General features: G+C 39.3%; 2 protein-coding genes across 2 annotated transcripts; both read right to left on the bottom strand.

Moving 5' to 3' along the window:
* Nucleotides 1–978: 978 nt before the first annotated feature.
* LOC131363863 (C-type mannose receptor 2-like) lies at nucleotides 979–5,589 on the bottom strand. The gene is made up of 6 exons (XM_058406800.1): nucleotides 5,524–5,589; nucleotides 4,850–4,900; nucleotides 3,706–4,077; nucleotides 2,493–2,825; nucleotides 2,304–2,395; nucleotides 979–2,220 (listed from the first exon to the last, which is right to left on the bottom strand). The coding sequence occupies exons 2-6, from the start codon at nucleotides 4,881–4,883 to the stop codon at nucleotides 2,119–2,121; spliced, it is 933 nt and encodes a 310-aa protein (XP_058262783.1). The 5' UTR covers nucleotides 4,884–4,900; nucleotides 5,524–5,589; the 3' UTR covers nucleotides 979–2,118.
* A 6,592-nt stretch (nucleotides 5,590–12,181) lies between these two features.
* Nucleotides 12,182–22,140, bottom strand: LOC131363925 (legumain-like). Its single transcript, XM_058406924.1, has 15 exons — nucleotides 21,362–22,140; nucleotides 20,033–20,261; nucleotides 19,502–19,595; nucleotides 19,276–19,373; nucleotides 19,078–19,159; nucleotides 18,902–18,987; nucleotides 18,435–18,510; nucleotides 16,511–16,573; nucleotides 15,399–15,462; nucleotides 15,200–15,318; nucleotides 14,979–15,095; nucleotides 14,602–14,814; nucleotides 12,824–12,979; nucleotides 12,415–12,482; nucleotides 12,182–12,320 (listed from the first exon to the last, which is right to left on the bottom strand). The coding sequence occupies exons 3-15, from the start codon at nucleotides 19,577–19,579 to the stop codon at nucleotides 12,275–12,277; spliced, it is 1,266 nt and encodes a 421-aa protein (XP_058262907.1). The 5' UTR covers nucleotides 19,580–19,595; nucleotides 20,033–20,261; nucleotides 21,362–22,140; the 3' UTR covers nucleotides 12,182–12,274.
* Between the last annotated feature and the right edge of the window lie 2,317 nt (nucleotides 22,141–24,457).

Genomic DNA, 24,457 nt, shown 5'->3' with positions numbered 1-24,457 from the left:
TTTATTTAAGCAAACAAATTGTCAGCGAAGAAAAGATTCTGAAATTAGAAGAAGTTTGATGAAGATGATGATGCATTTAAAGGTAATGGTTTTGCACCCTTTTCGCACTCAATGTGACAAATGGCTCGTTACAAAGGTCAAAGAAAATAAAATTGACTTGCTTTTAGATTCAAATACAATTAATAAAGCTAGCTGTGGATTTTTGTAAAACTGCTATTTGATTATTTAGTACAATTAGGACAATATCCTGACAATATCTGATATCCTGAAAACTTTTCTAAAATCTTTCCATTTCTTCGGTGACATGCTGCACCCTAGGCAGGCGTCCATGCAATCTTTTACTTAAAACACCACGTGCCTCATATGGCTAGCAAATTCTGTTTAGATAAGCTTCTTCATGTTGTCTTTCGTGGAAATTTACATTTAAGGCTCTCTTTAAACCCTTATTTGACCCGCTGTAGCAGTTCCAGGCTTCATTCAATTCATTGCTCTGGTGAGGGAGGAACATTCACAGAACATTCTAGCAAATTCTTCAGATTTCTCTCAGCAGTAGCTCTCCATAGAATTCTACAGTTCTTCGTAGAATCAGAGCAGTTTGTGAGCTGAAGACTGTCGTGGAATTAGCCTTAATTTTACAAAGACCACTTGAAGAAGCTAGTTTTATAAAATGTTTGGACACAGATTGAAAATATTTGTTAAAGAAATTTATATATCTGAAACAGGGGATTTTACGACTAGCTTAGCATTTTCCAGGAGTTTCATGGATTAAGATCTTTCTTGTGATTGGATGCCACCTGCTCCTGCCAGTTTCCACCAGCTTAATCACAATGGTGTTCTTTGTGCAAGGTTTACTTACATAAAATCCAACAATACTTATCACCTAGAAGCTGAAATCAAGGGCTAGAAAACTAGATGATAAAAAAGTACAAACTTCAGAGCAGCTTAAACATATAAAGATTTAATATATGAAGTGTGATGGCCTCATTTTGATCATTTTAGTTGACCTACATGTGAGATCTTGAAGCTTAAAACAAGAAAAATGAAGTAAAATACAGTTAGAGCATGTAATGAGAGGAGATACACAATCATGTCATGATGTGTGTGTGTGTGTGTGTGTGTGTAAATCAATCTATATTTTTACATATATACATATTTGTTTAGATACAGTTCATGTGAAATATATCATGCATGTTATGTTTCAAAGATTTATTCTGTAGTTATAGAAATAACCAGAACTTCCAATGAAATGTGTTTTTCTTTGTTTTTCACTGTACTGTCAATTTACATTTAGATTCAAGTTACATTATCAGTCTGTTAGTTTTGACATTGAATACAAATATTTATATAGGTGCAGCAGAACCTCGGCATATGAGTGCCTTCCCTTGGGAATTTTCACCTTAAGAATTGAAATTGTGCAAGAAATTTGCGTTGGCACACGAAGCATTTTTGGCATGCTTGGCAACAAACTGAACCAAACCAAAACGCCGGCTAAGTCCCACGTACGTCCGGGAGCCGTTCAAAACATATTAGCGTCAGTGGAAAGCCAACCGAAGAGAGTTTACGAATGTAATATCAGTCAGTGAAAGCTGTTTGGAAAGAGTCAAACCAACGTTACCTTCGGCATGCCTTCAAAAGCTAGGTGATTTTTCACTAGGTGACATTTTTTTTGTGGACAGATTGGTGGTGTGGGCGGTCTGTTCTATTTTTAGCCCAAGCTTGGTGGCACAACTTCCTGTGAGGACCCTTGACATGGAATGCTTGGCTTGGGTCAGTTCTTTGTAAGCAGCCATACAGTTTACATACACTTCATACTGGGAATATTTTTGGGAGCTGGAATGGATTATCTGCATGTACATTATTTCTGATGGGAAAATTCATCAGTACAAATTTTCACCTTAAGAACTCGACTCCAGAACCGATGAAACTCCTATGCTGAGGTTCCACTGTACTACAAATATATATATATATAACTATTATGTATATTTATGTGTCTAGAAGGAGATTCAGATAATATTCAGTTATCAGTTTTAACACTTAGATCATCTACAATTATTCAGAATCTCAGAAAAATATAGCAACAAACGGTCACACTCTCCTGGGATGGTTCACGATGTAGAATCATTCTCTTTTCTGTTTATGAAACACCAAACCATCTGGTTGCTCTCTCCACTTCACTGTGCTGTTCTCTGCCATCCCGTGATCCTTCAGTTTCTGCTTGATCTGAGGAACAGAACAACATTTTTTTTACTCCTGTGTATGTCTCCTGTGTATGTGTCAGAATTTGACTGGAAGATGAGACCCACCTGCTCCAAGATGGCCGCCTTTACTCCAGGATCGTTCACATCCTGATTGGATCGCACCTTCAGCCTTACAGTTTTATATTTTCTTATGATTCCTAGATGCAGAGACACAAAAACACACACATGACCAAACAATTCCACTTGAGAAGTTTAAACCAATAAAATTTGAGACTGGATAAAACTGAAACTCACCCGAATAACAGACGAAAGGCATTATGTCTGAGCATAGCGCATCACCGACTCTACTGTTGTTTATATAACCACAGTTTTCATGCCACAGTTTGTTATCAGGTTGATAAGGCATCCAACTGACGGTAGAGAGGTTGCTTTTATCTATCCACTTCCAGGAGTCTCTGAACAGACCAATCCAAGTCTCGTTGGGAAAAAACGACTGTACAAGTAAGTATTCTGTTATATCTTTGGTGCTGGCCAGATCTGTGTAATACCGTCTACAGTAACTCTGAGCTGCAAACCATGTCATCATATTAGAGATGTTAATGTACCTCTCAGTGCCATTTCTGGTATCTGTAAAAAAGAAGTAAACAGGTTACTAGATAATGCTAAACGGTAGAACACTGATACACAATTTGCTAAGTTTTTGTCTGTACTCCCCTTTAATGTAGAGCTTAAATGTTCTGTAGAATCTGCCACTTTGATTACATTTGCTGGAGCCTATCCCAGCACACACTGGGCGAAAGGCAGGGGTACACCCTGGACAAGTAACTTATACAGCGTTCAGAAGCAAATGAAGTCCAAAATTATTATTATTTGTGCTGTGAAGATGCCTTCATTTAAATATGGACTAAATACACACTGAAGTAGATTCCCTAGACTCAGCATTCAGGTTGATCTAATTTCCTGCATGTAGTTCAGATCGCTGACATTAGCATCAGTGTTTTAATAGAAGAATCTTTTTTTAAATACAATAAATACAAGCACATGCCTTGTTCAAGGATAGAAAATACTGACTGAAAGATATATTTTTTTTCTCAAATGAAAGCAAGAGACAGTTTAAAAATGACTAATGAATGAATTAAATCATTCTAAGTGCCTGGCATAAAATTTTGTTTGGTTAAATGAATAAATGAATATCTGTGTATAATTTTGTTAATTCAATGTTCCTAAGATCTCCTCTGCTGTTCTCCATATTGGAAAAATGAATATAGACTATTAAACTTATAGATATGTGACTCTATTATATGTATGTTAGTGTGTATTTGCAGCCAATAGATACATTTAAGTGTAAATTATTGTCGGTGGCATTGGACCACAGAATGATTAGCAGAAGTTCAGTATTCAATTCTCATTAATTTTCAACTTCACTCTGAATACAGCCCAGAATCTTTTAGAGATTTTAAGACATACTTCTCTACTGCTAAAGTAAGAACACGTATTGTTTCCTCACCATCAAAGCACACGAAGAAAAATGTGGATTTACAAAATCTATCGCTCCAACCGTGTGGATGCATCGCAACACACTCTTGACGTCCACCGTTGTTATTCGGCTCTCCCATCATCCATTTTGTCATATTTCCTAGTGGCTCGTTTCCGAAGGACCAGTGCCAGCTGTTGATGTCATTGTACAGTCCAATCCAAGCGCTGGAATTCAGCTGTTGTTTCTGAGAGTCACTCACAAATCGTTTCATGTAGTCTTGATTTTCAATGATAGCCAGGTCAGTGTACGTGGCCCGGCAGTAAGCCAGAGCATCGCTCCAGTTTCTTCCCTGGTGGATCATAAAATACTTCCGAGAGACTGGCAGGACAAGGGGGAATGATGCTGGGAAAGAGAGAGAGAGTTTTACAGGATTTATTGTGGAAGGGATTTAGGCTGAAGTATCTTGTTAAAATTCATCATCTATAAGTCATTTTTTGTCTAAGGCTGGACTAGAAGAACTCATGTGACTTCAACCCCCAACATTTTTGGGATAAACTGGAACCCCCGACTGCACCCCAGGTCTCCTCAACCCAGCATCTGAGCCTCACTAATGCTTTTGTGTAGTCACTCCTACAGCTAGTAGAAAGCCTTCCCAGAAGAGTGGAGCTGATTATACCAGAAAAGAGAAAGATGAATAATTCAGCAAGCACATGTAGGTGTGGTGGTCAGGTGTCCACATATTTTGGCCATAAGGTTGATGCTGTACATGAAACATGTGGGATATGTGAATGGAAAGTCACCTGGCCGGTGGTTATTGTACATAGAATAGATAAGGAAAGTTTAAGCTTGCTTTAAAGGATGATTTAATGGATGAGATAGTGGAATGTTCCCAGGCTGCATCTCTTCGACTAAACCCTAGCTCTTTGTCTAATAAACATTCAGAAAGATAACTGCTTACAGCCTACAACTGCAACTCTCTACCTATGGTGATGTTTTCAGGAAAATAGTAGCTCAGTGGTTAAGATTACAGATCAGAAGGCTGTGAGTTCTAATCTCAGCATCACTAAGCGATCACACATCCCTTTTGGAGAAGATTTTCCAATTCCCATGCTTTTCCTAGAGTCTTTATACCTCCCCCCCCCATTCCGCCAACAATCACACATATTTCCTTTACCTGTGAGAAGTAGGAGTAAGTACAGAGTCTTCATGATGTGGAATTCACAAACTAAAACAGAACCGTAAAATCTTTGTGAGAAAATGTGAAATCTCTCAATATCTCCAGTTAAAAACATACAATTACAAAACAAGGAACATTGTTTACTGCAAACACATTTGGCGACATATATTTAGTTATTTTTTTTAAGGAAAGTTTACTGAATGCAGCAATAAACACTGTTAAAAGATAATAGGTCATTTTCCTCTGAGCTGTTTATGTATTTCAAAGCTTATATGGGAATGTGGGTACGTAGAAGCTTAGGAAGGTTGTGAGTTTGAAGTCCAGGCCCACCAAATTACCACTATGGCCCTTGAGCTACGGCTGCAGTCATTTTTAACTACACTATTTTTCATTAACTGAAAAAAAAATTGCTTTGTTGTCAGTTTTACTGCGTAGGTTTAAGCTGTTTTACTTGTTTGATCACTGAAATTTAGACTTCTTTGTCAGAGGGCTAAAACTGAAGTAAATTGTCTGACAAAATTAACATGGTCTAAAAAATATATCAGCAAAACTCAAAACAGGCAAAAACTATTACATTCAACTGGAACATGGGGACTAAACTATCTATGAGAAAATTTGCTTGAAATTACTGAGTGCTGTTAAAATAAGGTCATTAAACGGTAAACACTTACCAACTGGTAGAAACAGCAAAAGTGTAATATGTGAAAGACTGACGAATGATGTCTGAGGCTTCAGTCTCGACTTGTGGCTCATGCAAATCGTGTCATCCTTTCTCACATGACCAGAACAGATCCATCCTCTGAGACTTAAATCTATAAAGTTTGGCCACAAAGATTGCAATTCCTGTTTTTAAATACAACATTTCCTAATAGATTTTTAATAGCTTTTATTTCAGATAAGGTCCAAATCAGACACTTTAGTGCTATATTATAATAAGAAAAGTATTAAAAGCAAAACCAGTGAAGCTGTAAATGACTGACCAATAGGCAGGGGATTATCTGTGTGTGCTATTGCCACAAGCACTGTGCTGGCATTCAGTGACCACTGGATTTTATCTGATAGCTTTAGTTTTGAAAAACTAAGAACATTTATGTTTTGTGGTGTCCAGTCCGACACGTTTTAGATGTTGAACTGAAAAGGACTGTTCATGCAACAGATCCTCACCTTAGTACTGTATGGCCAAAAACACCTCCTAATGCATAAAAACTGGTGTCCAATCAATGTTTTGAATCTGGATGACAAAGAGCAGAAAGTAAGTGGGTTGAATCTGAAGCCATTCTTTGGAGCTCAGTAGGCCTCAGGAGACCTGTGTATATCTTTATTCAAATAATAAACACTATAATTGTTTTGTGCTAAATTAGATGTTCACAGGTTTTAATGTCTCCTGGTTAACCTTATGATTTATGTTACTGGACAAACAGGGATTAGAATTGCTATCATGCCTTTGTTCATGCCTTTCTGTTTTGTTAGGTATGCCTCTGGTTTGACCACTTGGATGTGGGGGAGGGGCTTGCTTATTTTGAACCCAATATAAACCCAAACAGAATACAAAACAAAGTGAAACATAACATGAGCCAAACAACAAAACAAAAACTTTAACCAATACGTTTCTGTCGTCAGCAAGTCATTTGCTTTAGTACTTTGTTTAAAAATGTTTGCATGGATGCTTCACTGCACATGGCAGAGCACCATGCCTAGTAATACAGGGAATATCTGCAAATCTTACAAACTTTTATAGAAAACTTAGCCAATGGAGGGAGAGCTAAGCTTAAAGAGTGGTAAAGCCTTCCTCAAGCTGTTCGAGCCTGCGGGTGACACCTGGGGCTGACCTTAGTCTGAAAGGGCAGTCTGTCTGCTACTACTACTGCTCTACAGCATGCTGGAGTACTGAAGCAGGCAACTCATAACAACACCGTCAGCACACCGGCATTTTGGCATATCAGCCGCCCATTAGCATTCGCTCAGCAGCTCCTGGATGCCTGCCAGAGGTGGCTGCTCGCCAAGCTGCGTGGGGCTGATGACGTGATTAATCTTGTGGTGCTGGTGCAATTTGTTGCTCAACTACAAGTGGCACTGAAGGAGACGGTCCGATTGGTGGAGGACCATTTACGGCATGTCCATGGACACTGCTCACACTTGCCCCTCTCCTTACCCTGTTTCTTCCTAATATCCCCTGTAGTAAAACTGGGCAGCAAAATGAGCACTTCATCTCCCAGTGCAAATTCCCGTAGCTGTGTTCCACATTATACATCCGGGATTGGTGTTTTTGGGACATATCTTTTTTTATTTGTAGAAGGTCCCTCCTCCCAGTTTTCCATAACGTCATCTAGGACACTATGAGACTTGTGCCCATCGAATAATTTAAATGGGAAAACCATGTGGAGGCTTGTGGCACCTTACATTCTGCAAATAACAGGGGCTCGAGCCACTTATCCCAATTATGTGCGTAATTGCGAACAAACTTCAAGGTTTTAAGTGTTTAGTTAAAATGCTCAATGACACCTTTTGTTCACCCCTCAGTAACGTGTAAAGCTCACATAGTGTTTGTGACATAAATGCCATGCCCAGGATCTCTTTTGGGACTCAAGAGATAACACAGAAGAGTGTCTCTGCTATGTTACACACTGTAACATTTCTTCTTGGGTGTCATTTCTTCATTTCTTCTTGGGTGTCATGCATCATGTGATATAACCTATCTTTAATAATTGAAAAGTCCCTGCTCCCTGGTAGCTGATTCAAGAACAGAGTCCCGGACCTGGACTCCCACTTCCTCAGCCATCCATGTGATTGTTTCCCACAGACATTCTGGCATCACAGAGGTAGGACTGAGGCCTGGCTCGGTCTGCTGGCATTGCAGGGAAACTGGGCCAGGATCAGTGCCACGTTTTGAAGTGCACACTGGTGACTGTCCGAGGGAATACACACTGGTGCATACTGGTGACTGTCCGAGGGAATACACACTGGTGCACACTGGTGACTGTCCGAGGGAATACACACTGGTGCACACTGGTGACTGTCCGAGGGAATACACACTGGTGCACACTGGTGACTGTCCGAGGGAATACACACTGGTGACTGTCCGAGGGAATACATACATGTCAATACATGACAATACATGTCCGAGTTTGGTGGACTCGGGCTGTAATTAGACCTCAATTCAAAAAAGCTTTGTTCAGTGTGAGGCTTTGGCCACAGCACATAGGGTGATGGTGAGGTGTGCACACTGATGGTGTTCTTAATCCATGACCTACTGAGCCAGTATTGATGTATTCATTGATGAAGACTTCAAACTGTCTTCAAACTATATATATATCAATTTGGTTGTAGAAGAAGAAAGAGAAGAAAACAGTACCTCTTTATTTAAGTATAGAATATAAATCATACATGTTTTTTTCTCAAGGGTCAAATAGAGATATAACAGGCAATGAGATCAAAGTATTTGCATATATAAGTGTCATTTACTAATGATTTATGCATTAGTAAATAACACTTACAGCAGCCAGGAAAAGAATTTCAGAATGTTATTTTCACTGGACGTCTGTTAGTGCTTATGATGTTCAAAACTCTGAATGGTTTAGATTTTCCATGATGACTATTCAGTATTTATAACCACTACATATAACTATGTATCACTTTACAATTAGGTTATCTACAATTATATAGAATCTCAAAAAGAATAAAACAATAAAGGTCACACTCTCCTGGGCTCATGTACTATGGATAATTATGTCTGTTCTCTTTATGAAACACCAAAACATCTGGTTGCTCTCTCCATTTCACTGTGCTGTTCTCTGCCATCCCATGATCCTTCAGTTTCTGCTTGATCTGAGGAACAGAATAACATTTATTAGTAAATAATGCGAGATAGAGACACCAGTCTCCTGTGTACGTGTCAGAGTTTGACTCAGGTTCTGTCTGCAGTAATGAGAAGCGGAAGTGTGGTCTGTGGAGGATGAGACCCACCTGCTCCAAGATGGCTGCCTTTACTGCAGGATCCTTCAGGATCCTTCCTCCACACATGACCACATGACCAAATTTCTCATGCAAAGCATGTCATCCTTTCTCACCTGACCGTAACAGATGCATCCTCTGAGATTTGAATCTATAAAATTTAGCCACACCGATTGCAATTCCCATTTCTATAGGAGTTTTCAATCCAACATTAGTTACTTTTATTCTTTCTGTACAGATGTGTTCCAAATCTGACACTTATAATAAAAATAATATAAAGAAAAGTATTCAAATCTTTTAAAAGCAAAACACTTGGAACACTCTATAACAAACACAACAACCAGTTGCAACCAATCCTCATCCAGCACTCTAGTGCTGTAGAAATTAATGATATTAAATAACTCCTCACTACAAAAACTGGTGTCCAAGGGTATGAAAGAAAACAAGGTGGAGAAGCAGCTTGGACAAGAAATTATAAGATCTGGATGACAAAGAGGTAGGGTAAGTGTGTTGAGGAAGGGTGTGGCCACTATTATGAAGGGAAAACCATGCCTGGAACACAAAACAAAGCCAAACAAGGAAATGAAAATTTGAGCTGAGCTTACAGTGTGTGAATGTGAGATTGTGTGCATTTAAATAATACAGTTGAATAGCTAAAGTAAGAATAAAGTGCATTCTCTCCAAACCACAACACTCGTGCCAAAATTGGGATGGAGTTTCTCACCACAGACAGAAATTGTTAAGACCCTTGATGGCATCCACCACACCCAGTACCAAGTGCTCTTGGAGCTGAGGACAGAGCAGGAGCAACTTTTACAGGCAGCGCTCCAAGCCCAGGCTGAAGACTGACAGTTGATCCAAAGCCTGGTCTGCCAAGAGGATATTCAAGCAGTAGCCCTGATAACCATACCTCACATTGAAATCAGCAAGGTGGGGCCACACGACAATGCAGGAGCCTTCAATGAGCTGTTTGAGTGTGTGGCTGTGGCCAGACTACGAGCAGGCTGTCTATCTGCTTCCACTACTATCCTGGGAAACCCAGTTCGTGGCTCAACAGCTCGCAGGAGTACCCAGATCTGAAGTGGGCAATTTTGCAGCAACAACAGCGTCAGTGCTTCTTCTTGCTGGCATTTCAAGATATTAGCCATTGTTCACATCTGCCCAGCAGCTCTGGAATGCTTGCCAGAGGGTGCTGCTGATGTGATCAACCACACAGTGCTGGAGCATTTCGTCTCTCAGCTACCCATACTGACGAAAGAGTGAGATCATTGCCACCATCCGGCGCACAGGACGAGGCAGTCCAGTTGGTGGAAGACCATTTGCCATGTATCTGGGTGCAGTTAAGCTCTCCTATTTCTTTCGTCGGTTCCCCTCTTCTCCATCTCATCTCACCCTTTTCCTTGCCCTGTTTCTTCCCTCTCTGTAGCAAAATTCTTCAGTGACAACTGCCCCAGTGTGTGGAGCTTTGCTTTCAGGTCAAGAATGTATAGAATTTTATTTTTTACTAGTCAATTCTCCCAATTTTCCCTCTGATTTATTAGTGCCTTGATGTTTTAATGCCTTGTTCTGTCCTAAGAGCCCAGCCATCAGATTATGATGAGCCACCTCAAATGACAATTACCAACGTTACCAAGCCATTCTTAGTACATTGCTATATCAGCTTTGCTATTTACCTGTCCCTGATTTATGCTTTTGAGTTTTGTCCTGTTTTTTTGGTTTGCATATGACACCTTTTGCCTATTTGTGGATTACAACTTTGCTTTCTGATTTGAATTTATTTGCCTGTGTTTATTTGCTACAGCAGGATAAGTATGCCAATTGAACCCCTTTATATTACACATATTTGTTCAACAATCAGAGTTTAATCTCATTTAGTGGCTGGAATGAGCTCCCTATGGAAGCAGCATTCCAGCAGAGCTTAAACCCCAATATCCTCACAGAGATGGCGTATGGAATGAAAAGTATAGCCTTAATTCTCTCATCAATCTTGCCATTCATCTCAATGACCAGCTTTTAAACGGAATGCCCCCATACCAAAACGAGGCTCAGCATTCCAAAGGCCATGGTGAACAGGAGAAGCACCACAGTGAACAACACTGTTTCTACGGTGTGCAACCTGATCACTTCTTTAGTTATTGTCTGCTCCATGCTCCACCATAAGCCATGGCCAGTTCATCAAAGCGCTGGAGCAACTCCCTCCACTTGTATGGTGTCATTTAACTAATGGTCTTATCAGTCATTCATGTTACCCATGAAAATACAAGACTCAGATGCTGACTCTGACTTGACGGATCTTCAGTGATCAAGAGACTCTACTGATGCAACACTGAGACTAGGGACCCATTTGCAGCAGCACCCTAAAACTCTTAAACAGCCCAAAACCTCTCCACAAGTCAGCATATTACATCACAAACTGATCTATTTTCATGCCAAGTTGACAACTAAGCACTGTCTCTATTGGGATGTAAGAGATCCAGTGGATGCAATTGCACAATCCACTGGATCCCTTGAGCAAATATAGAAATTTAGTTTTACATTTCTGGCATTTGGCAGATGCCTTTATCCAGAGCAACTTACATTTATCTCATTTATAGAACTGAGCAATTGAGGGTTAAGGGCCTTGCTCTGGGTACAGGAGTGGCGCCTTGGTGGACCTGGGATTCAAACTCACAACCTTCCTATCAGTAGTCAACACTGTAACCACATCCCCATGGCAAAGCACACACTGGTCTGACTAGCTTCACTAGCATTTCCTAGAACTGCCACGGCTCATGGTCCAGAGGACCAATTACCTCTTGAAATTCTTCCAGACTATCAGGACCTTAGCAAGATGTTCAGCAAAAGTACCATGCCCTGTTATACTTCTTCCAGGAGCAACTCCACCATGAGATCATATTTACTGACTGAACAACAGGCCATGGAGGAGTAGATTCATGAAGCTCTGAAAGAAAGGCCTTAACATCCCTTGACATACATTATTGAAGGTCTTAATCGAGTTAAAATCCAATGTTGTTATCATCTGCCACTGGTCCCTGCAACTCAGAACAGTTACGTTCAGCAAAGATCTTCAGTAGTGCTTATAATCTGGTAGGGATTCAGGAGTGAGGAGAGAGGAAAATGGCTCATAGCTCCACCTCTGGCTACTACAGGTATTGCATCATGCTATATTAGCTCTTTGGTATGCCCCTAGATAAAACAATCCCAATACCCTGACCTGAATGTGGTCTACCTTAGAACTTTAGGACAAATTCTTCTTATAAAAGCTCTATTGTCCACATTAAAAAATAAAACAATATTTTAATTATAAATATGCAACACAAAATCTGAATACTGTAAAATTGCAATTTATTTATTATTGACTTTGACAGACTTTTTAATGATGTGATTTTGGTACATTTTCCACTGCAAATACATCATGATAATAAATCATAAACATCCAAGAAAATGATTGAGAAGTCGTGTGTGAGATCTTCAGAAAGGAATCTCCCGGCTCACGTGAGAGATGGCTTCATTGATGCTGATAAAAACAAACAAATGAATTAGAAACGACTGAATGTGATTAGTTCCTTAAATCTCCAAAATAAAAATAAAAAATAAAGCACATCACATACCTCTCAACCTCCAACCCACACTCACACAGATTCACTAAAATCTGTAGGTGTGAACAAGTGACAACATACTGCAGACAGAGAGAGAGAGAGAGAGAGAGAGAGAGAGAGGGAGAAAGAGACAGAGTGAGAAAGACTCAGTATGACATTATTTTTATTTACATAAAGCTTTACACAAAGGTTTTTTTTATTCTTTTGACTATCATTATTTACTACATGAATAAATATGAACCAACCATGAACTTGACTCTGAATCAAAGTGCAATTGACTCTTTTGGTTCATTTGCTAGTTGTTTTGGTTTGGGTTCAGACTGGGCATAATTAAACACACTAAAACGTGGAAAAATAATTATTGAAGGTCGAACTTAAGATGTCACACACACACACACACACACAGTACATATAAACATACCGGCTCCTTTTCCCAGTTGAAGAGATTTTTCCTAAAATGTTCAGCCACGACTTTGAGCTCGTACGTGAGAGTCACCTCACGTTTCTCACTCAGAGCTCGTGAGGCGTTTATCCTCTCTGCAATCTTCTGCAGCGCTTCATCCACTGTCTTCCTCTTCTACAAATGTGATGAATAAAGATCAATTTAATCCCTAAAGACATTTAAAGTGATTATTTATAAATTATATTTCATGACAGCATTTGGACATACTGAAATAATGAACACTTATCTAACATGTATGCAGCATGTAGGTGCGGAGTTAAGCATATAATGGGTGGGGTTTCGACATGACTCCGAGCAGCAATGGCTGATGTGGCACATCTGAGTAATGAACACTGCTGAAAATGATAAAGTTCTACTATTGCACAGACTACAGCTGGTCATATTCGTTTATAAAATCTGTAACTTAAAAAAAGCATGACCCTTTTTCTGTTAGTAAACACTGTGACTGTATTTTTGTTTGTGGGCGGAGCTTAGGTGGAGGCAGAAAGATTTCCCTGACTGCTGTACAAGCAGTACTTACCAAGTTTTGTTAGTTTGTTTTTAAACAATGCCTGGTCAAAATTACAATTTATCTGACTATGTTAGGTCACTCACTGTCCAGGACCGAGAATGTTATTTGAAAAAAGTAACTTTAACGGACGGAACCATACAAAGCCGTACACACTCACTCAATGGGTGGACGATGTGACAGGATGACCTCTGGTTGAGTGACCTGACATCTACACCTATCTGATGGAAAAACCGAGCGCTTCTGGCTAATGCAGAAAGGGAGATGACCCAAACAGTTTCCTTTGTTTAGTCTCCGGTTGTTTGCTACCAGTTAGCTAACTTACACGCTAAAACTTCAGTGTTATATAAGAAATCATTGAACTTGTTCACCCATTTTTGATGAGGTGGGCATGCATGAGAAATATTTAGACAAGTAACCAAACCTTAAACTACACCAACGACAAGCACTAGTTTCTTTAACTTTATCTGATATGAAGTGTGCGCTGCAAATGCAAGCATTTTTAATGATCATTTCTGTCCTGTCCACTCGTATTATTGAGTTTAACCACAGTTGGGTTTTTTGTCTGGCAGTGGCAGCAGGTATGCGATAAAACTTCAAATTAGAGCCTGTACTCCGTCGATTCTGACAAACAAAAACACAACAAGATTTACGTTCCTTGTGTAGCCGACTCTGTACTGGTTTGTACTGACTGCCTCCAGTTTCCCCTTTGTTTTGCCTCCAGCTAACCCTGACCACAGCTGTCATGGTTTTTTTTTTATCTGGCAGTGGCAGCAGGTATGCAATAAAACTTCAAATTAGATTTTGTGCTCTGTCGACTGTCACACAACAACACAACAAGATGACATTTATGTTCCTCGTACTGGTTTGTATTGGCCACCTCCAGTTTCCCCTTTGCTTTGCCTCCAGCTAGCGCTATGACATTGTGACGTCGGCACTAAAAGTGTCTACAACATAAAAAGTTTTTGTTATTGTCAGATTGCTGTGGTGTAAGAGGAGTGAATCTCTGGAGTTACAGGAAAATAATCTCTTCACGCCTCATCACACCACCTCTTCACTCTGTATTTTACTGTAACAGTGACATCCTGTCTTTATTACTTCTAGAATTTTAGTTATGTTCCTGAAGAAGAGTCAGGATATGGAGACAGAGAGTGTGAGGGTTGAGTCTATTCACAGTTCAGACTCTAAATGAACTACAGTTCAGTAGGAGTAGAAGTGGCTTACTTACTTTTTTAAGATCATCATATTGTTTCTGCAGGATCTGTCTTTTTTCTGGATCCTGTTCATTTTTAATCTTGTTTTCTTGAACGATCAGTGGAACGTCTGATGTTTCTACAACGTCACACACTTCTACAACGTTCAGGGTCTGGGACGTGTAGACCTCGCTGACGGAGACGGGGGATTCTCCGAGGAATTCACTCAGCATCAACTTCAGCATGCCCTGAATAACGTCCAGTGAAGGAGGAAAAAATACTTAAAATTGTTTGTATAATGTACATCTTTAAAACTTTGTTGTAATGTTTTGGTTAATAATGTTTACAATTTACAGTGCTCCATTGTTAGGAAATGATTTAAAATACTATACTTATTTCAGATTTTACGCACCTTGTACCCGTAATTACTTGGCATCTGAGTCTTTCCCACATACTTTCTCACAGCTTTGCTGACATTTTCCTTTAGGTAAGAAAACTGATCTTCAAATGAAGTCAAGCTGAGTTTTGCCTTTAGAGTGAAGTAACAAAAAGGAAAAAGAATCAGTTGTATGTAATTTTATGTACTTAACAAATATGTAGAAACAGCTCAAAAATACGAGTATAAGCACTAACCGTCTCGGTGTGGTGTAGCCAGTAAGTAGTGAAGACATCAGCAAGATAAGTCTTTCTTTCCTTATCCCAGAACCATGCGTAGGCGTATTCGTTAGACCCGCATGAGCCGACTGAATACACTGAAACAATGATAAAGGCTTTAGAGATATACACACAGAGTAATGTATCTAAACATGTCAAAGCTAGAAAAAGTGCTGACCGTTTGTGTCTGACAGCTTGTCCAGCATTGATCCGGCATGGCACGATTCCATATAAATCACCATCTGCAAAACATACAGGCCTCACTGATCAATCTTTAAATAAGTTTTATGTAAATATTTCAGCAAGAAAAAAGAAAGATTTAGGTTGGATTTACACTGACCAGGCATAACATTATACATAACCACCTGCCTAATATTCTGTTGGTCCCTCTTTTGCTGCCAAAACAGCCCTGACCCGTCCTGCACTGTGTATTCTGACCCCTTTCTATCAGAACCAGCATTAACTTCTTCAGAAGTTTGAGCAACAGTAGCTCGTCTGTTGGATCGGATCACACGGGCCAGCCTTCGCTCCCCAGGTCCATCAATGAGCCTTGACCGTCCATGACCCTGTCTCCGGTTCACCACTGTTCCTTCCTTGGACCACTTTTGATAGATACTGACCACTGCAGACCGGGAACACCCCACAAGAGCTGCAGTTTTGGAGATGCTCTGATCCAGTGGTCTAGCCATCACAGTTTGGCCCTTTTGGTGAAACTCGCTCAAATCCTTACACTTGTCCATTTTTCCTGCTTCTAACACATCAACTTTGAGGACAAAACGTTCACCTGCTGCCTAATATGTCCCACCCACTAACAGGTGCCATGATGAGGAGATACTCAGTGTTATTCACTTCACCTGGCACTGGTCATAATGTTATGGTGTAAATTTTGTAAATGCTGGTTTTCTTTGTTTGTGAATGTATCAAAAACTTGCAATCAACCATAAATGTGTATTTCTGATGCCCACAAAACAGCATAAAAAGTGGAAAGCATAAAATAAAAAAATAAAAAAAAACGACTAAACAACTAAAAAACAGAGGACATAAAAGCTGAAGTATGTTTGGTAATCCATTTTATGTAGCGCATCCCACGTACATGCCCCTGTGAATGAACTGTTACTATAGAAACAATAACTTATAACTTATTCTGTTATACAACACCTTATGACCAATCAGAATGCAGAACCCAGCAGTGCTGTGATATAACCTGTGATATCTGTCATCTATTATATCAGTTTAAATTTATGTATTACATGATATATAAGAATTTATAATAAAGAGAAAAATACATACCTTTGAAAACTGGCCACTCCATGACATTGTATTCACTGTCTTAATGAGGTCATGTGCATAAAGCTGTAATAGGAAATAACTGATTATTACATTTCATAATCACTTCTACCCTCTTAGGCCGTGGAGAAGACAAGCACAGTGTGGTCTGTTGGCTCTGGTTGTGTCTGGTGAACTGGATAGAACTTAGTGGCAGCTCATGAGCTGAAACTTAATTGGGCAGTGGGCAGTGGTGGCTTAAGTGGTTAAGGCTCTGGGTTGTTGACTGTAGGACCGGGGTCCAAGCCCCAGCACCACCAAGCCCCTTGTTCAATTTTTGGGGAATTGAGCAAGGCCCTTAACCCTCCCTACTCCAGGGGTGTTGTATCATAGCTGCCCCTGCACTCTGACTCCAACTAGGATATGCAAAGAAAATAATTCCACTGTGCTGTAATGTATGTGTGGAGATAATAAAGTCTTTGTGCTCTCATTTATATTAATCCCAGTATAACTGAATTGCTGTTAATCTGCATGTCCAGGATCTTGTGATCTCACTGGACAACTCATTGATCTGACCTTCAGTCACTGGGTATAACCATAGCTGCCCCTTTCCTCTCACATTGCTAATCAGAAACTCTCATGTCATTTTTCCTTTACATCAGAAGGATTTGTCTATTTCTATCCACACAGGCCACTCAGGTACTTGTTCAGTCCCTTTCCATTTTTAAACATCTTCATCCTGGCAACTGATTAAGAATGTAGGTGCATGACTTGTTTTCAATCTTTATAAGTTCTTCTACACCACCCCATTGCTATGCTCCCTCCATAGGCTTGCTGTAGCTGCAGAATCAGGTTTCAAACACTGATGCTCACCTACACAGCCAAAATTGAACCAGGACTTTCTTATCTCTTATCACACCATACACTGCACCATGCTTCCTCAGATCCTCCACAACTGCTTGATTGGTCTCACCACCTCTCAGGGTACAAGGAAATCCTGCATCAAGACTCTTCTCTTTTTTTAGCACCAGGCAGGTCTCAGGACAGCGTGCATATGCACACATGCCTAATGTGCATAATATTGTGTTGGTTCCCCCTTTTCTGCCCTGACCCATCCTGCACTGTGTATTCTGACCCCTTTCTATAAGATCCAGCATTAACTTCAGCAATTTGAGCAACAGCAGCTCGTCTGTTGGATCAGATCACACGGGCCAGCCTTCGCTCCCCACGTGCATCAATGAGCCTTGGCCGCTCATCACACCTTGGTCCACTTTTGATAGATACTGACCACTGCAGACCGGGAACACCCCACAAGAGCTGCAGTTTTGGAGATGCTCTGATCCAGTCATCTACCCAAATGAGGATGGGTTCCCTTTTGAGTCTGGTTCCTCTCAAGGTTTCTTCCTCATAACATCTAAGGGAGTTTTTCCTTGCCATAGTCGCCTCAGTCGCCTCAGGCTTGCTCACTTGGGATAACATCTAGGACTGTTTGTCTGTTTCGTTGTTTCTTATGTTGTTTCTTATGTAAAGCTGCTTTGAGACAATGCTCTTTGTTAAAAGCGCTATACAAATAAAATTGAATTGAAAAATTGAATAGCCACTTTGGGACAGGATAGAGTGCACATGCACATATGGAAGTTAGGACAGATGAAATGCTTGAGTATTTACAGCGATATATACATTTCAGTGTCTCATGTTGTAGTTACATCAAACTGCCAGACAGTGGAGCCGGACTTAATACTGCTCCTCAATGGACCCAACATTAATATCAGAAGATCAGAAGATCTGTGAATTCAGACATGCATGTTTTACCGGAAACTCCACTCCACCCTGTGTGCCTAAAGCTCACAAAACATCTGGAACATCTGGTGTAAACAATATCAGTATTCAGTCCTCGCTGTGTAACTCACATCTGAATGGAAAAAGGAGGAAATTAGATGAAACTTACTGTAGAATGTGGAAATCCAAAGATTCCATGAGCTCCATGGTCTGATAAGTAGATGAAGATGGAATCATTTTGACTACTGAAAGGGAAAATAATGAAATAAACATATTGATATTTATTCGATAACTATATCCTGTAACAGCTTGTCCTCAAGACCCACAGCAATTTGCTAACAAATGCTGCATTCATTCATTTGCATTTGATTCCTTGGATTTCCTGACAGTTTATTATTAAAGAATGTATTCTGTGAATGATCTGTTGCTATAGAAACAATGTGTTAATGTATTAATGTACAGTTTATTAGTATGAGCGTACTAAACCTCTGATTAGCAACTGCTATACTATCAGAGTTATAAAAAAATAAATCAATGCCTTCTGACCAGTCAGTATATGATGTGAAAGGACATTCACGTTGTGTTACATGTGGAATTGATTAATCTGTCTAATAAAGAGCTAATGGAGGTAACTACCTTTGTATGACTTTTTTTGGTCCTGTTTTCTTAACAGCGGACGGATCTCCACGCAGTACAGCTAGAAAGTTTTCAGCTGATACCTCCTGATGATGGACAAATTAAACAGAATGATTCTATAGTGAAAATCACATAAGTCAAAGTATTTATTAATAGCATGTTACAGAACACATTACCTCTCCGATGTAGTCCTTTGGAACCCCAGGGTAAACATATGGGCCATTTGGTACACTAATGATGTTTCCACATACAGGATTTCTACACACACACACAATATATATATATATATATTCTTTCAGAAGCTACAGGGAATTTATTTTGAATGGTTAAGTGCAGGTTTTCTCAGATTTCAAGACAAACTCTGTAATACTCACTCTTCATTATCAGCAATATCATCATACATCATCACTATGATCTGTTCATCTGGAATGCCATTCTGTTGAGCAACTTGATAAGCGTGACACACATTAGCCTGAAAGAGCAAGCATGTCTTTAGATATGTATTTAAAGGAAATTACTTTACTGAGCTCTAAACACAAACAGCTAATGTACCATATTATATTTGTGTTGCTTAAGCACAGCCTCTAGCAATATTTATACCTGATGTCTGTAGTTTTCCCAACCTTTAGAACCCGCGGCCAGGAGAACCCACTGTCTTCTGCTGTAGCTTCCTCCCATATCAACTACAATGTTTCTGCAAAGTAGAATAATATTGAATGTCACTGGACCAACAGAACAGAATGAAACTTACTATAATAAAAATACTATTGGCTTTCTGTCGAGAGAACCAGTGTGATGACTACTCTCTGGTTGGTCAACAAAAATACTTCATCCCTGTATATGTAAGTACACACATTGATCCTTGCATGCAAGTTTCCATTCTTGTTAATTCTCTGTAGTTACCCACTAGAAAACTGTAAAAACAGAAAATTGCTTTCTCAGCAGTAGTCAGACAGTACATCATACTGCCAACAGGTGATGCTGAGAATGAACAAACTGATGCAATACTGGAGTGGTTGCTGACCCCCAAATGGATACTGCCCCAGAGAGGATGCCATTACAGACTTCCTTGTACTGCATAAAGGGGAATTGTTGTTTGTTGAAAACAGCCAGCATCCCCTCCATACTTACCACCAAGCTGGAGGTCCTGGCCTGATATAGAAGCCCAGGTGCTCCTCCCCTTCAAAGGTCTGCGAAAGGACAGTACCTAGTCCTGTCTCTGAGGCATCTGTGTGGACGATGAAAGGGCGGTTGAAGTTGGAGTTCTGAACTATAGGGGAAATGGTGAACACTTTTTTGAGTCTTTGGAATGCCAACTACATCCCATCTGGCTAGCCCTTCTTGGTAAGGTCTTGGGGGACTAGAGAAGGAGAAAAGAGGGACAAAACAAGTGTAGTACCCTGTGAACCCAAGAGAGGCATGTACCTGTTTCTTAGTCATGGGATGTGGGTACTTTTGACTGCCTCTACTTTCCTCCAGCAGACCATGATGCAGTACCTCAGGTACTGTGCCTTGGTCAGCCCCAGATGGCAACTGCATGGGTAAGCCATCAGGCTGCAAGCCTGACCACTCCCAGTGATACAGGTGGTCCAACCAAGTGGTGGAGTGAATTATGATGTTGTAAATGTAGGTGGATGCATATTGTTTATAAGATCTCAAGACAATATCCACCAGTCTTTGAAAGGTTGCTGGTTCCCTGGGCGGGCCAAATGGGAGGAACTGGTACTGCCAGATACTTCTAAAAGTGCTGAAAATGGTCTTAGTCTTGGCTTCTGTGGCTAGGGCCACTTGCCAGTACCCTTTATTAAGGTCAAGGGTTAATATGAACAGGGCTTTTCCCAGCCACACCTCCAAGTTGTTCACATCGTGGTGGGGGTATATTATAAAATTCCAATAAATGGTTGAGCCTCCAGAAGTCATCACAGTGTTGTAAATTCTGTCTGGCTTCAGCACCATTACAGTGGGGTTGGACCAGGGGGTGGCAGACTCGTCTATTATCTCATCTTTGAGCAACTGATTGATCTCCTCCTCAATAGCTTGAGAACAGGCTTCTGGGACCTGACTGGGATGCTGTCTCACAACCACTTCCAGAGGGGTCTGATGAACAGTAGAACACATCCGCAAGCTAGTCCATGTGCTCCGTCAGTTTCCAGGAACTCTCTTAGATGTTGGCCATTTATCAATTTTATATGTATGTGTATATATATATATATATATATATTTATATGTATGTGTATATATATATATATATATATATATATATATATATATACATATAAAATTAATACATTTAGAAAACCCAGGGTTTGCTGACAGAAATGATTAGTCATCATCTTACACATAATTTAACCTTTAATCAATTACAGCTTCAATACAATTCAGGTTAAGGCTAAAATCCTTTAATTTCTTTTAAACTGGATCATTAAAAGTACATAAAATTAGAAATGAGTTGATTCTTACTTGCTTTCTCTCCTGGGATTGCTTCAGTTCAGCATAGCATGAGTGCCCTGAACAGACATGTCAGAAGTTTTTATATCCAGCAGATATCAACTTTCGCTTCACCGCCCAAGTCATCAGGAGGCTTAGGTAAAGGGTCTGTTTTGTAAAAACACAACGCATCATTTAGAAAACTATTTACTCCATACATGTCTTGCAATACTTGAATTTATATATATATATATACATGCCACTTCTGTAGATGTGTATAAACATCTAGAACACAATAAAGTCACATATTCACAGTTTTATGCATCACTGTATGTGAGAATGTGGGGTTTAAATAGCGATATAACCAGCACTAGTTCTGGGAAAAGTGAGATCCAAACAAGTCAGCAGATTTATTTTCATCTTTAACTCTTTTGGTTTCAGTATCTTGCGTTGTCAGTTTCATGCAGGGTTATGTAATATAAGACCCATCAGGATGTGGATATTTATGAAGTTGTCAATTTTTTCCCTGGAGGAAGTTTCAACTTATCTGAAATAAAACAGAAACTACATCAATAAAGGTTATGCTTTATGTAGAGGTGTGTGTGTGTGTACATACACAAATGCACAAATGTAAAGAGAGATATTCTGCAGTTTACTGTTGAAACGAGTCTGAGATTTACTCTTGAAGCCATGTTTGGTCCAGCAGAAGTCCATTTGGAATGAGTTACTGAATAATAGGCTTTAAGATGAAGAATTGAGTTCACAAGATAAACGTAAATTCAATTCAACGTATTTGTATAACGCTTTTAACACTGGACATTGTCTCGAAGCAGCTTTACAGAAATATAGAGTTAATAATTTATCTCTAACATTTATTCCTAATGAGAAACCTGAGGTGACAGTGGTGAAAAAAAACTCCCTGAGATGATCTGAGAAAGAAGAAACCTTGAGAGGAACCAGGCTCAGAACGGAACCTCATCCTCATTTCAGTGACATGGGACAGGAAATAATGTAAATGTAAATAATCTCCTTTCTACAACAGCAACCAAGAGCTCCTGAGGAACTAACAGGAGAGTGCATTATTGACACAACACTGATTCCGTCCTGCTGAAAGCTGACCGATGCAACGGCAGTTCAAAGGCGGCATGAAATAGCCTCCAAGTGGTTCTGTCCAACAGACTATCCAGGCAAATATCTCACACTCTCTCTAGGTTTCATCCTTTTGCTAATTTTGGATGATCCATCCAAATCATCCTTCATTCACATTCATCCTTTTTAGAGGAAACAAACGTTCCACTGGAGATTTATAAAGGACTTATCAAGTCCCAAACATCTTTCAGGCTAAAAGGTTGACCACAGATAGAAATTTCACACAGCTTTAATGAAACACACAAAACAGGAAGTGATACTGGTCTCTTAACACAGGTTTAACATTTGGCTCAAAAACCAACAAAGGACAAAATACAGTTCCAAATATGGTGATGATGGTGAGAGGAAGTGATGGGTATAAAGGGGGAGGGGCTAAACTTTGGTAAGAACTTGACTTGACCGCTGGTCGCATCTTTAAGCCTTTAATTTAGGTTCAAACTTTTTTATTGTGTAATCATCATTATTACTGAAATAAGTTTTAAACAATTATCCATTTTTAACAATATAAACAATAAAACAAGCATCACGTACAATCAATCAAGAACTAACAACCACATCCCAATCATTAAAACAAAATGAAACAAACGAACTAAAAAAAAAAAAAAATTGGGTGGAAAAAAGAGAGAAAAAAAATAAATAAAAATAAATAAACAAATAAATAAACTAAACAGAAGGCAGAGATTTGAGAGATTTAAAATATGAGATAAAAGATCTTCTTTCTTTCTTAAAGAAGCTACTCTTCCAAGAACATCTAATCTTTTCTAGTTTGAGAAAAAACATGGTATCTACAAGCCATTGAGATGTAGTAGGAGGCTTATCAGATTTCCATTGGATTAGAATACGATGCCTAGCTAATAAAGACGTAAATGCCAAAATATCCAATTGTTTGGAACTAAACTGAGACCAGACCCTTGGAACCCCAAAAATTGCGATAGCAGGGCAAACATCGATACTGACCCTGAGCACCTCGGACATCACTGTAAAGTAATTAACCCAGTAAGTTTGCAGTTTAGAACAAGTGAAGAACATATGACTCAAATTGCAGTGAGATGCTTGACATCTGTCACATCTGTCCTCTATAGTAGAATATATTGCAGATAAGCGGGCCTTAGAGAAATGGATTCTATGTAGTATTTTAAATTGTATAAGGCTCAGACGAGCACATATCGTACTAGAACGTATTCTATCAAATCCAGCAGCCCACCATTCCTCTTCAAAATTCTATCTAAGCTCACCCTCCCAGGCTCTTTTAATTTTATCAATAGCACTCCCATCTAAAGATAATAACCGACCATAAATTCTTGAAATTTGTGACTTGTGATGAGGGTTAAACTTCAAAAGTTCTTCCCATTCTTGCATAGGAGGTGAAGAGGGGTAGTTAGGAAACAGAGTGGCAGCACAGTGTCTAACCTGTAAAAACCGAAACAGATGGGAATCACGCAGCCCCAGTTCTGAAGACAACTGTACATAATTGCAAAAGGTACCTTCTTTATATAGGTCTTGAAAGCATCTGATGCCTTTTCCATGCCATTGCTTAAAAACAGAAGCCTTTACTTTTAAGAAGACCCAATCAGATCAAGACGGTAAGTAACATCATAATTTCTGTAACACGTAACACTCTGCTGTTATACTATTTCTACAAATCAATATTATTCATTATGTATTAAATATTTGTATTTATTTAATGAATAATTTTATTATAAAATATGAGTGATGCTTTTTACTTGTATCCAATTAATGATGTCTTATTAATCAATAATTTAATAAATATACTAATTAAAGCAAAATAATTTATAAATTCAAATCAAATTTATTCTCAGATCTGTAGTACATGATTTTCTACTGTAAGCTCACTGCCTTTCCTTTTTTGTTATTTTTTCTTCCAGTCATCCAAGATGAGTGTGTTAAAAGGTAAGCTCACATGAAACGACTGTCTTTAATGGATGGAGCTTTAAACTGAAACACAACATTAGAGTAAAA

The sequence above is a fragment of the Hemibagrus wyckioides genome, linkage group LG13 (assembly GCF_019097595.1).
Source record: "Hemibagrus wyckioides isolate EC202008001 linkage group LG13, SWU_Hwy_1.0, whole genome shotgun sequence".
Lineage (NCBI taxonomy): Eukaryota > Metazoa > Chordata > Actinopteri > Siluriformes > Bagridae > Hemibagrus > Hemibagrus wyckioides.
This window is presented reverse-complemented; position numbering and strand designations above follow the sequence as displayed.

What these genes read in the sequence shown, in the direction of transcription:
- LOC131363925 (XM_058406924.1), bottom strand. Translation starts at nt 19,579, where the DNA reads ATGGGAGGAAGCTACAGCAGAAGACAGTGGGTTCTCCTGGCCGCGGGT. An exon ending in CCAAAAAAAGTCATACAAAG is followed by an intron (nt 18,511 to 18,901) that starts GTAGTTACCTCC and finishes TTTCCCTTTCAG; the next exon opens with TAGTCAAAATGATTCCATCT. An exon ending in AATATGATGATCTTAAAAAA is followed by an intron (nt 12,980 to 14,601) that starts GTAAGTAAGCCA and finishes TCACATTTGTAG; the next exon opens with AAGAGGAAGACAGTGGATGA.
- LOC131363863 (XM_058406800.1), bottom strand. Translation starts at nt 4,883, where the DNA reads ATGAAGACTCTGTACTTACTCCTACTTCTCACAG. An exon ending in CTTACTCCTACTTCTCACAG is followed by an intron (nt 4,078 to 4,849) that starts GTAAAGGAAATA and finishes TCTCTTTCCCAG; the next exon opens with CATCATTCCCCCTTGTCCTG. An exon ending in AGGCGGCCATCTTGGAGCAG is followed by an intron (nt 2,221 to 2,303) that starts GTGGGTCTCATC and finishes TCTGTTCCTCAG; the next exon opens with ATCAAGCAGAAACTGAAGGA.